Below are 13348 nucleotides of genomic sequence, written 5' to 3' on the forward strand. Positions count from 1 at the left end.
GGAAGTTGAATGACTATTTGAAATTATTCATTCATTCATTCATTCATCCATCTATCTATATATCTATTTATCTGCTGTTTGCTACAGTATGAAAGGCGAGTATAAATGAATTATTCTTATTCTATGTAATGTATTATTCTTATTCTTATAGTTGTTGTAAGCTTGGTCAAAACAAACATGCGAATCAAACCTCTGAAAATGGAGGACACTGATTCGCTGTGGCGACCCCTTGAAGGGAAAAGCCGAAAGGAAAAGAAGAAGATAGTTGTTGTTGTTGTTGTTATTATTACATATATGATGGTAGTGAGAGCTACGTGTTCAAAGTAAACTAAACAGCCAGGCAGCAAATTTACCGAAAAAACGTCATCCCGTCACGTGACCTTCAGGGATTGTAGGCGTTTGATTTTGATTCCAACTACAAGAATTATACAGTTCTGTTAACTGGTCAGATACCTCAAAACAACAACAACATCAGGGGAGGAAACAATTTATCCGAAAACGGACTCGTTTAATTTACAAACATATTTTAATGTTTTAAACGAAGAGCGTCACAAAAGACGAAGTTATAACATAAACAAACACCGCCAACAAGAAAATCGGCATGTTTAAGACAGTAAAACACGCGCTCAGAGTTGTAACGCGGGAAAGGTTGTTGTATGGTATCCTGTGTGTTTTGCACTTGGACACTAACAACCCGCCAAACTGAGTTAAGTTCCTTCGTCTAAACTCTTTGTCCAACGAGTTAGCTGGTCCGTTTAACCTCGATGTAACTCTTCTCTTTGGTGGCCGTGTATGTTTGCGGAACACGCGGGCGAATTTGAACAACAAGTAGAATTTGGTTGAATGAATGTCCGCGCTGGTTGTTAGCGTGGACACAAAAAGAGCAAGATAACTTGGATCCGTGACATCCCTGCGGAAAACTGTCCGAACCCTGGCCAATGGATTCATTTCAGAAGGTCGAAAAGATAGGAGAGGGCACGTATGGAGTGGTGTACAAAGCCAAGAACAAGAACACGGGTGAAACGGTGGCACTCAAGAAGATAAGGCTGGACACGTAAGTCGGCTAGGACGCTCCTGGTGGGAGTGGGGGGGGGGGGGGGGACCAAAGAGCTCCGTTTTGTTTTCATGTGATGGGGCCAAAGTTTCAATGGGATACTGGAGTTTATAAGTTATTATATTGGTCAGAACTACAATGCTACAATACAATAACATTTCTTAGCTTACTGCTATCTTCTTCTTTTCCTTTCGGCTTTTCCCTTCAAAGGGTCGCCACAGCGAATGTTGTATTCCAATTTTATAATAATGCAACATACACAGTCTCTCCATTTTGAATTTATGTGGCGCTGTTTAAGAGTTGAGCTTTAAGATTTAACAGTGAAACAAACCAAAGTAGGGCGTCATGGTTTGACTTTTAGTCCTACGTTGCTTGTTGTGTGTTACAAACATGTCGACCAATTGTTATCAAAACTTATGCGGAAAGTACTACCTATAAAATTGAAAACAAACCCTGAACCCTCCAAGTACAACTATAATGACTGTCTTAAACATACAGAATGTGTTTATAAAAATATTATTGCGAGTTACTGTAACATTCACATTACAATGTTAAGATTTCACTTGAGTATCGGAAACTAACTCTTTCGAGTAGTACACGTTGAGAATCACTGATGTAGATGTTAATAGAAATGAGATGAACAGTTAATTTCTCTGCTTCTCAATGAATATTTTTTGGCATGAACATTTACAGGTTAAGCAGTACAAAGCAGCGATGATTGTTGTTTTTTATTTTTCAAGATTTCATTAGTGCCGTCATACCCCAAAAGTTGCAATATACAGTAAAGTCTCATTATATCGATATTGTCGGGAGTCAGAAAAAATATTGATATAACCGGACTATCGATATATCCGATCCTGCGGCATGTAAATTTTCTCCTTGCGTTCATAGAAATAGTATCGTAATAAGCAGTACTATCGATATAACAAGACTTTACTGTATTCTTATTTTTTTCCACTCAGGGAAACTGAGGGTGTTCCAAGCACTGCCATCCGGGAAATTTCCCTCCTCAAAGAGCTCAGTCACCCGAATATTGTCAAGTAAGCACCAGATCCTGCATGCAGTATTGCTATCTTATTTCCTAACTTACCTAAAATATTCTGACACTTTTAAGGTTGCACGATGTCATCCATACGGAGAACAAGCTTTACCTTGTTTTTGAGTTCCTCAACCAGGATCTCAAGAAGTTTATGGATTCTTCCACAGTCACTGGTATCCCTCTCCCTCTGATTAAGGTAAGCATTTGCTGTGGCGACCCCTTGAAGGGAAAAGCCAAAAGGAAAAGAAGAAGATTGTGGCTATCTGCCTTACTGAATTTATTTACTGTCCTGTGTATGAACCAACTCAAATTCATGGGTGCTTTTTTTTTAAGAGTTATCTCTTCCAGCTGCTGCAAGGCTTGGCATTCTGCCATTCCCACAGGGTTCTCCATCGCGATCTTAAGCCTCAAAACCTTCTCATCAACGCTCAGGGTGAGATTAAATTAGCTGACTTCGGCCTGGCGAGAGCATTCGGGGTTCCTGTGCGAACGTACACACATGAGGTAAATGAGGGTGGAGGGGAAGTGAATGTCACACAGAGAACTGTCTTTTTGTCATGCTTTCTGTATGTATGTTAGGTGGTAACACTGTGGTACAGAGCACCTGAGATCCTGCTGGGCTGCAAGTTTTACTCCACCGCTGTTGATATCTGGAGTCTGGGCTGTATCTTTGCGGAAATGGTAATTGGCCGCAATTTACCGATTGTTCTGATTTCTGTCCGCCAGAAGGAAGTAATGCAAAGAAGTGAAAGATTTTCCCTGCTCCAAACTTGCTTCAGTGTACCAAAACCCCCCAAAGTGGCTTGTGACGCTTCATCATCCTTTGAGAATTGTTACACTTTGTTACGTTTCTTCGATAGGTCACACGTCGGGCACTCTTCCCCGGTGACTCTGAGATCGACCAGCTTTTCCGCATTTTCCGTACCCTCGGCACCCCTGATGAGGCCACGTGGCCGGGAGTCACTTCCATGCCCGACTACAAACCGTCTTTCCCCAACTGGGCCCGCCAGGATTTATCCAAAGTGGTTCCTCTCTTGGATGAGGATGGAAGAGATCTTCTCCGGGTGAGAACATTCCCTTTTTATTTGAGTCTGACCTAGAAGATTTGTTTAAAATAATTGCTTAATGTTTTTTTAGGGAAGTTATAATCGTAGTAGTTAATTATCTGTACGTGTTTCGATTCAACTATGAATAAAAAAAACCTAAAATATTGCAACATACATTTTTGAAGTGTTCGTAATCAGTCATTCCCAAACATTATTCATCACATGTGCTTTGGGAAATTCTTTTACCTGAAATAATTTGTTTTTGGTCATCTATCTCTGCCAGTGACTTACATACTGTACCTGCCAACCACTCCGGTTTAACCGTAATGAGTCCGGTTTTCATTATCCCATTCCAGGTTACGGTTTATAAATGAAAATTATTTTTTTTTTTCATTTACAACAGGCGTTCGGTTTTGCATTTGACTAAAAATATCATACTGCGTGTTTTGGGTATTTTAGATGCTATAAAACGTTTTTCTGATGTCATTTAAAAAACAAAAAAAGTGACATCGGTTGTCCTTTAAACATGACTTGCATGAAAATTTAGGAAACACTGTTTGAGATGACAACAGCTACAGTATATTTTACACATTACACTTCTCTTTCAGGAAATGCTGCGCTACGATCCTAACAAAAGGTTATCGGCCAAGAACGCACTTGTCCATCGCTTCTTCCGTGACGTCACCATGCCTCTTCCTCATCTGAGACTCTGAATGTAGCAAAAACCATTCCCTTTTGATGATAATGAGCCTTAAGTGACCTCACTTCATGGCAGGTTCAGAAAGGAAAGAAAAGTATATGAGTGGTACCTTTCAAAGGTTATTTGATACTTTAATACGAGTTGTTTGGAGATATTCTTGTCTGTTCTTTAGCCCCAATGTTGTTCTGTTTAATATTTATCTGTAGATGCCATTGTTCAGCTCAATATTGTCATTCTCCAATCTATGTAAGTCCTCGGTATGCATATTGTAGTTTTGTGTCCAAATACCTGTTTGTTTTATTTTCGTCTTTTGGCCTTTGGTGTCAAATTTTAGAGTTTAGAAATTGATGGCACAAGGTTCGGGATAGTGCAAATACCAACTTTAATTGGTCTCTCAATTTTCCTGACGTAAGAACTTACCAGAAGTGAAAATCTGTTTTATTTCTCATGTTTATAAACATTCCGGATGATGTTGCGAGGCTTGCCTTATTTTCACATTTTCCAGTCTGATGGGCTCTCATATCTTTCATACACTAAGTTTTACAAACCCCTTTCGAACACCGTTTTATGGCTACTACTGTGTTGACAGTTGAGAAAAAATAAACATGTTTGAATAACTGGTGGGGTTCGGTCAGTATGTTGTTTGTCTGCCATTTTGTGCGACAAATGTTATTTTCATTCGTTGTTCAATACATAGTTGCAACAAAAACAGGACATATATTTTATTCAAATGGCCTTGTAGATCTAATAGAATCACCCAGACCTGTTCAAACGTTTGTTCAAAATAAGCTGCTGCCTGTTCATGCATGAAAAATGTCTTGATACAGTATTTCATAAGAAGAGCCAGTTTTAGGAAGTTATTTAGTGAAATGCAGTCGGCATTGTAAAAGTGGATGTGAACCCAATAATGTCTTCAGAGCCTAAGGACATCATAATGTCTTTAGGCTCTGAAGACATGATGGGGTTCACATTCCTATCAAGTTTAATGTTTTTTTTTTTGCACCTCTACTAGTCTTAACATGACATTCTGACTAATATTGCATTTGTTGAATATAAACATTAAATGACAAAATACACTTTTAGAACAACCAACCACGGCTTACCAGTTTTCTGAAACTAAGTCATGTCTGGTCATTACCTGAGAAACTCATGTTATTTTCATTTGAAAGCAACGGGCAAAATGGCTGCCACCTTAGATGGACAAAAAATGGGTGAATTTGACTTCTTTGCTCATATTACGCAAACTCAGTAATCATCAGAATGCTGTGGCTACACGAGTAGTGTTACATAGATCCTATTGTTGTCAAGAGCAGTATGGGCTTGACTTCCACTTTTAAACCTGGTAGCAAAACTCGAATGTAGACTTACCTCACTTGTGTAGCCAGATGAAGCTGATTACCAAATATACACAGTATACCGGTAATTGCCGATTTTACTTGTTCTACTGGCAATCATTTGAGAAAATTACAACCCTTCTAAGTTGTGTTCATGTGTTGAACAAAAAAACATTTCACAAGGTTGATGAATCATCAAATGTCTAACAAGTTAGTACTTTTCATTCATTTATTTTATGTAAAAAAATTCAATCTGATCAGTCTCGGTTTACATAAATCCACAGTGTACATAGGGAAACATAATGGCGCTAGCCAGCTAGCAAAAACCACTAAATAGCAAATAATCTCACGTTGCTTTGAAATTAAACAATTATTTCTCCAATGGTTTGAACCATTACTGTTACATGTGGATACATGGAACATTCAGACTAAATCGGGGGGGATTACACATTTGTATTTATTTACAACAGGATTAAGTAAACTATCTCAAACAGTTGTCTTTGCCTTTATGAGCTATAATCACAACCAGGCAAAAACTTAACAGGACAAAGCACTGCTCACATAAGACCCTCGTGGCAACCAGATGAAAATTTGGTTATGCGTACAGATATTTAGACCCTCTGCTTTAGGAAAAGCAACATTTTTACTTTCATGGCGGCTCTTTTCCCTTGAGTATGTCAAAATGGAAGTCAGATTTTTAAAGACATTCAAAGTCTTAACAGGGTTGATAGAAAGAATGATAAATGCAGAGTTAAGCACAATATGCCGAAGGTTGTCAGCAGCTAAAAGACAAGAGATTGACACTTTCTTTCATGTCTGTGTGAGCTCTCAGTCGTACAGGAGTGGTCCATCGCTGAAAAGGTTTCTTCAGCCGACATCTGTATTTCTTTGAAGGTGTCGGACGTTTCGCTTCTTATCCTTCGTCAGCAAACTCAAATCTTTTGCTGGTAGTTTCGGCCCTCTATATATACCCCTACTGTCCAGACGTGGCGGTGCCGGACTCTGCTATGATTGGTCCCTGCTCTCAGGTTGGGGGGAGCAGAGGACTACTCCCTGCGGCTACTACAGTTACTTCTATTGTCCTGACTGATTACTTCTATTGTCCTGTCTGAGTATGAGGTCTACGACTGGCCTGATTGCCCCATTTGCTCTGGTACCACTTCATCAGCATAACTAAGCCTATGTAGCCTAAGAAGTCTGTTGTACGAACGATCCAAATTGAACCTCACCCCACCACCAGCAACTACCAGCAAAAGACTTTAGTTCGCTGACAAAGGATCTTGGATAAGAAGCGAAACGTCCGACACCTTCAAAGAAGTACAGATGACGGCTGAAGAAACCTTTTCATCAACACTTTCTTTTATGTATTCGACATTAAACACATTGTGACAATATGGAGACATGAAACATACAATGAATAGCACAAAAGTTGCATAAACTCCACTGGCCAGTCTGCTTCCGGGATGCAATGTGGCCTAAACTACTTCTGAGCTATACCGCAATGCGGATTGGGGTTTTTGCTGTTTGATACTAAACCTCAAGTTTCTTCTTCATGACAAGTTTGTAGAGAATCTGGAAGCCATCATCCCACGCATAGAGCAGCTGCTCCAGCGGGTTGTACTTGATACTGGCGTGAGCCCCATAACGTTTGGGGAAGTAAATCAGCGGCGCGTCGTCATTGCTCACCATGTCATTAACATCGAACAAACACTGGACATGGGATCGCCCGGGCTGCTCTGAGTTGTAGACCACGTACAGCGTGCCGCAGATGACAAAGGCCGCTTCTGCGTTCTGTCTCGGGCAGCTCGTGTCCCACGTTTGCTCGATGCTCAGTGTACCACTGTCTATTTTAGCTAGGGAGATGTGTTGCTCATTCTGAAGTGTTGAATAAATGACCCAGAGGCCTTCTTCATCCACAGCCAGGTCCAATACGGTTTCAGGGCTCAGGCTGTACACTGGGATGTAGTCCTGGTCTGGGAACACCGCGCTATCTACCACAGACGTGTTCCTCAAGTCATATTTGACCAGCGTCAACTCATCCTCCTGAATCACAATGTAGGCGTGATTGTTATAGACAATGTGTCCCGTCCCTTGCCAAGCGGAGGGAAGTTTCAGCTGCCTGGAGTCAGACAAGCCTTGCGAACGAGTAAAGTCTTGCACGGTGGCAAATTCGAAGATAGTGTCTTTGTCGGTTCCATTAAAGATAAAGACCTTCCCTGAGCCCCCGCCAGTATCTCTGGTCCACATTCCCTTGGAACCTCCCAATCTCTTTAAGATCTTCATAGCCTTTATGGTGGAGAGCATGTCGCTGCAGTCTAAGAAAATGAGAAACACAATTGGATAATGTCATCATGCTCATGCCAATTTAATTTCGCTCACATTTGCACCCCAAAATGCCATGAGATTGTCTTTTTTTCTTCTTTGAAGATTCATACTAAATATTCATGACTCTGATTGAACACTCAGTACATCCTGGAGTGTAGCACTAACCAGTAGTCTACTGTGCCACTTTTATTTATGTATGTAATTATTAGTTTGTTTATCCATTTATTTAGCTATTTGTATATGCACACACACACACACACACACACACACACACACACACACACACACACACACACACACACACACACACACACACACACACACACACACACACACACACACACACACACACACACACACACACACACACACACACACACACACACACACACACACACACACACACAAGTTCATCCTGTCTACTTGATATCTAATTTTAAACAGATTCTTACACATATTCGAACACAGACAGTGTATTGTCTGTGTTCAAATACCTGACATGTTTCGGCGTCTACTTCCGCCTTCGTCAGAGACACTAAAATTATATATATACTGCTTATTTATTTAGATTTGTTTGTTTACATATTTTATGTATTTGTGTATGTATGTGTTTTTATGTTTATTGATTTACTTATTTATTTATATTTGTTTGTGTATATATTATTATGTATTTGTGTATTTATGTGTTTTTGTGTTTATTTGCTTATGTACTGTATGTATGTATGCGTGTGCGTGCGTGCGTCTGTCTGTACGTATATACGTATTTATGTATGTATTTATTTATTTAATTGCCTACTTATTTGTTACTTCTACTTCTTCTTCTTCTTCTTCTTCTTCTTCTTCTTCTTCTTCTTCTTCTTCTTCTTCTTCTTCTTCTTCTTCTTCTCCTCCTTTCTGCTTTTCCCTTCAAGGGGCCGCCACAGCAAATCAGTGTCCTCCATCTTTGGAGGTTTGATTCGCATGTTTGTTTGGCCAAGCTTTTATTATTATTATTATTATTATTATTATTATTATTGTTATTATTATTATTATTATTATTATTATTATTATTAAAATATATATCTCATGAGTTGTGCCATGCAAAGCTGGCTCATTCCCATTTAGCAACACTTTAACTCAGAGCATCACAATCACTCACCAGTGAGTTTGAAGTATTTGGTCTTCTGTTTCTCCTGCACCTGAGTGACCTGCTGCTCAATCAGCTTGTCATCCACATCCACACACGGCTGAGCACCGTTCTGGGTCTCTAAATAATCCAGCTCGCGCTCTACTCGATCTACTCGGATCCCCATGCTGTCCAGACTCACACGGAGTGTCTCCTTCTCCTTGTCCAAATTCTCAAGTTGAGAAACCATGTGTTGTTTGAGTTCACGCAGCTCTGAGGCGTAGCGGGTGGCCTGTTCGTGCCACAGGGAGATCCGGTCCTGTTTTGTTGACGGTCAGATATGGACATACAGATTTCAAAGAAAGAATTTTAATTAGCAAACTTCAAAGTATTCCGAGAGGGAAGCATTGCATTGACATCAACTTCCAAGCCAAGGAAAGTTTTCCTTCTCTGTTGAGGAAAAGGATGAACAAATAAAACAGATGGAGTGAGGAATGTCAGGGCACAATATTGACATGGATTTCAGCCTTAATCCATGTTAGTAATTCAACATACAGTGAGACCTTAACTTACAAACACCTTATCTTATAAACTTTTCGTCTTACAAATGTCAAATTTCTGAAAATTAAACCTTATAATAAGCACTATTTTCATAATACACACCCACCACGGCTGGCGGAATGATCTTCGGCGGAAGCACACGACCGAACAGCACCAACAGTCCTTATGGAAGGTGACTCTCCTTCCATACGCATCAACGACCATCAAAAAAGGCAAATACAACTTTATTTTACAGCACAGTTTATTTCTTTAATTACAGTCCTCATGAAATGTGCCTCTCTTTCCAAACAGCAATTCCCTTTGACCTTCGACCTCCAACGCCATTCCATCAAGCCATAAATGACCATCACAAATGTAAATAAAGTAACTTTATGATACAATGCAGTGTATTTCTTTCATTACAATACAGTAGCACATTTATTATACATAGAATAAGGTATGTTGTGTGTAGTTTTAAGGCTTATTTAGTTGAAAAGTATATTTTATGGAAACCCGGGAACGGATTATTCAATTTTTAATGGTTTCCCATGGGATTTTTTTTTTAGATACACACTTTACACTCTGTCTGGGAACCAATTAAGTTCGTAAGTTGAGGTCTCACTGTACTATGAACAGCATCTTCAATTTTCCTTGACACCAAACTACTATTTTCCTTTTGTGGTATGGTGACTAAAGGATAACAAGTTCCCATCAAGTGACTCAGAGGACTTTTTGGAGACTTTCCACACGGGATATTGATGGTGAAATAACAACTTCCTTGATTAGTCTGATAAACACAATCCTCTGCAGTTCCTTGTTCTGCTCTTTCAACAATGCAGATGAAATGAATGCAGCCTATTTGCATCTTTTCACATCCTTTCCATGTCAAAAATGGATAGTTCATGGAACATAAGTACTATAATGGCTTTGAAAGCTGAATCTTCCAAAGGGTTGAGACAAAGCTACATTCCATTGCCTTTGCCCTATTCCTGGAAAATTCCTCATGGAGCACAAGAAGAAAAGTCTCACCTCGATCGCAAGCAGCCGACGTTCCAAATAGTCAATGAGGGCCTGGTGCTGTGCGCTGGCCAAACACACGGCACTGACGAAGACAACAAGTCCTCTCATTATGATTCCTCCTGCTGGCGTAGACTGGCTAAGAGTGTGGAGGAACCGGCGGATCCCCAGAGGTGGGCTGGAATGTCCAGCTGAGCTAAATGGGAGGAGCTAAGAACATCTGGTGGAGATGGAAGAGACAGGCCTGTCCCCCCTTTGTTTCCTCTTTGGCTTCTACCTGGTGCAGAATGTGAGGAACAAGCTAAATCCATCATCCCATTCATTTTCGGAACTGCTTTATCCTCACTGGGTGAGCTGGAGAACAATCCCAGCTGTCTTTGGGCAGTAGATGGGGGACACCCTGAACCCGTTGCCAGCCAATCACAGGAAACATAGACCAACAACCATTTTGAGCTCACGCTCACACCAAGGGATATTTAGAGTGTTCAATAAGCCAGCCACGCATGTTTTTCGAACGTGGGAGGAAACGGGGAGGGCATAAACACCCTCTACGGGAAGGCCAGAACCTGAGAATCGAATCCTGCACCCCCGGACTGTGAGTCCGACGCGCTAACTAGTCTACCACCGGATGGCCCAATAAAGTTTAAATATCTTCTTTGCATGTCACATTAAATATGTTGAGAAATTTGTGAATCAATGTTGATCAGAATAAAAGATAATCAGACACAAAACTGATTAGCTTTTACTGACAACAAAACAACGATCTACATTTTTGCTTATTTTCCGACCTGTTGTAGACAAAACCAGGAAGTGAATCAGAATGAATTGACGTTTAAGCATTTTCGGCTGTCTCAATTTGAAATAATGTCCTATTTTAACAACGCATTTTCTTTTTCCATATCAAATTTCACACTGCATTTTCCTTTGAATCTTCCAGCTTTCCTGAGTTCACACTTTCTTCCTTAATTCATTCACTGCCATTCACAAAATTATTCGGGAATTGAAAATATGAGGTAGAGCACCATTCCCGAATTTGTTTGGGTTTTGTTGTTTGATGCTTGGGTGCCGATAAAGCGCTGGACATGGCCTCTGTCGATTTTTTTTTCCTTTTATACAAGGGGAGGGCATTTGCTTTTTTTCCATGTTAGCGCTCAGTTCCAGATTCAGCTGTTATTAAAGCCAATATGTGTTTTGCATTGTATTTTGGACTGCCACCCTCATTTCAAGCTCATATAACTTCAGACTCATATAATTTAGGAATGAAGTCTTTTTTTTTTGATTAAAGAAGAGAGTCTAAGGTTTCTTACGCTGACTCGAATGTTTATGTAGTCCTAAAACTCAATATTCTGTGGGTCCTGGAATTCAAGTGACAATGACAAAAACCCTGGCATTGGAGTGGACACATTTTTGCACATCGCCTGGCAGTGAATGAGTTAAAGAAGACTATCCTTTATGTCATCATTTCTTTTTTGTCCATTATCTTAAAAGCCCTGCGTTGCCAAAGTAATGTGTCGTTCAGACAGAATACGCGGATCTGCTGACAATCTGAACAAGTCAAATATTTTCTGGAAATCTTTTAAAGAATCGTGAGTATGATTTGTTAGCATCCTGTCTTTTGTGCATTGTTTTTAAAGACCTTTCAGTTGTCTTTAGCCAGATCACAGTAATTTTATTGATAAGGCCTGAGGAGGAAGTCAAACAGAAGTAGCCTTGAGTAGAACATTAGTCTGATACTGAGTAATTATTTCCACCTTGTGCCATCTTGGAATATCAAAAAGCTGAATGCAACCATCTCCTTGTTCCACCATATTTTTTCCACTTAGATAGAAAAAAAAAACTAAAAGGCCCAAGTGAACCCACTGTGCTTATTCTTTGATTCATCACCATTTTCCAGGCATCTCAACTTAAAATGGTGTGTCATTCGTTTCATTTTGGCTACTAACTTGCATGACTTCATTCCAGTGGAGGCTCATTGGAGCATTCGTGGAAAAATGGCAAAGTCATAAATAGCGATTTAGCTTCTACAGGGTTGAACATTTTATTTAACGTGTCACTCATGGTCTCTCGACTTATGTGTGAATGTGTTGGAGAATAAATGGAAAAAGTGATGTCCAAGCTTACTTTGAGCCTCTCCACTTTTCTTAGAATGTAAAGACGATGGCCAAACTCATGAAAAGTGTTACGAAAAGACTTCCCATAACTAATTAGAATTAAAATCAAATATCCCTCCTGATCTGGCTAGGCACTCGCACATCTCCTACATATTTTGCTATTATTTCTTTCTTAAATGCAATAGTTGGACGCACTACTTTTCTTTTTTCACTTGTAGCAGCACTTACTTTCTTTGGAGGCATGATAAGGGGCTCGAACTCTTCGTACACCTATATTAACCGCTCAGCATCCCACCCTTGCTTACGCACTCACGTGTTGTACCGGCGTTCGAAATCCGATTGTTGTTCGAACTACGAATTTCTCGAATATTTTGTTCGGACTCCGATTTGTTCGAACTGTGAGTCGTTCGAAAACCGAGGTTCCACTGTACATGCAAATTGTCTTGCCAGATACATTAAATGCAACTCTTTGAAGGTATGTTCTAAATGTCTTGTTGAAACATTTTGTCGGTTTTGGTGATTTTTTTAAATTTTTGAGCAGGTGAGAAAATTACAAGGAATTAAAGCGGCCCACCACAACGGCGTCCAACATGGAGTGCATGTTTAGAACAATAACTTCCACCCCTGGGATTGTCATCTGGAGAATTTGGGTAGTTGTGTAGTTTCCCATCACATATTGTTGTAAAAGTGATGAATGGTGGAAACAGGAATTCTCTCCATGTGAAACAGAAAATGGAACTTATTCAAGTCCCCGAGAAGTCATGCGGACATTTTTATGAGGGTGACTGCTATGTTGTTCTATATGTAAGTATAAGATGTGTATATCTTCCTCATAGTGTAACATTTGTGATACAGAGATGATACATCAAGTAAAGTGAGTAAATAGTTGTATTAATTTATAATAGTTATATTAATAGTTCATCCTGTCTACTTGATATCTAATTCAAAACAGATTATTTTCTTACAGTGTTTATTTTAGGTGTTCGATTACCTGACATGTTTCGGCGTATACTTCCTCCTTCGTCTGACAAAGGCGGAAGTATACGCCGAAACACGTCAGGTAATTGAACACCTAAA

The 13348-nt window shown here is 39.8% G+C and overlaps 2 protein-coding genes across 2 annotated transcripts; one reads left to right on the forward strand and one right to left on the reverse strand.

Annotated features, from left to right (window-relative positions):
• Positions 1-657: 657 nt before the first annotated feature.
• Positions 658-4460, forward strand: cdk2 (cyclin dependent kinase 2). Its single transcript, XM_089009629.1, has 7 exons — positions 658-1054; positions 2017-2094; positions 2169-2289; positions 2427-2597; positions 2673-2774; positions 2954-3157; positions 3748-4460. Exons 1-7 carry the CDS (start codon positions 939-941, stop codon positions 3850-3852), a joined length of 897 nt encoding a protein of 298 aa, XP_088865755.1. The 5' UTR covers positions 658-938; the 3' UTR covers positions 3853-4460.
• A 928-nt stretch (positions 4461-5388) lies between these two features.
• On the reverse strand, positions 5389-13276 carry olfml3b (olfactomedin-like 3b). Its single transcript, XM_089011144.1, has 4 exons — positions 13263-13276; positions 10173-10437; positions 8637-8922; positions 5389-7488 (listed from the first exon to the last, which is right to left on the reverse strand). The coding sequence occupies exons 2-4, from the start codon at positions 10269-10271 to the stop codon at positions 6704-6706; spliced, it is 1170 nt and encodes a 389-aa protein (XP_088867270.1). The 5' UTR covers positions 10272-10437; positions 13263-13276; the 3' UTR covers positions 5389-6703.
• Positions 13277-13348: the final 72 nt, after the last annotated feature.

This window comes from Hippocampus bargibanti, linkage group LG12 (genome assembly GCF_051943395.1).
Source record: "Hippocampus bargibanti isolate YZ-2025 linkage group LG12, ASM5194339v1, whole genome shotgun sequence".
NCBI lineage: Eukaryota > Metazoa > Chordata > Actinopteri > Syngnathiformes > Syngnathidae > Hippocampus > Hippocampus bargibanti.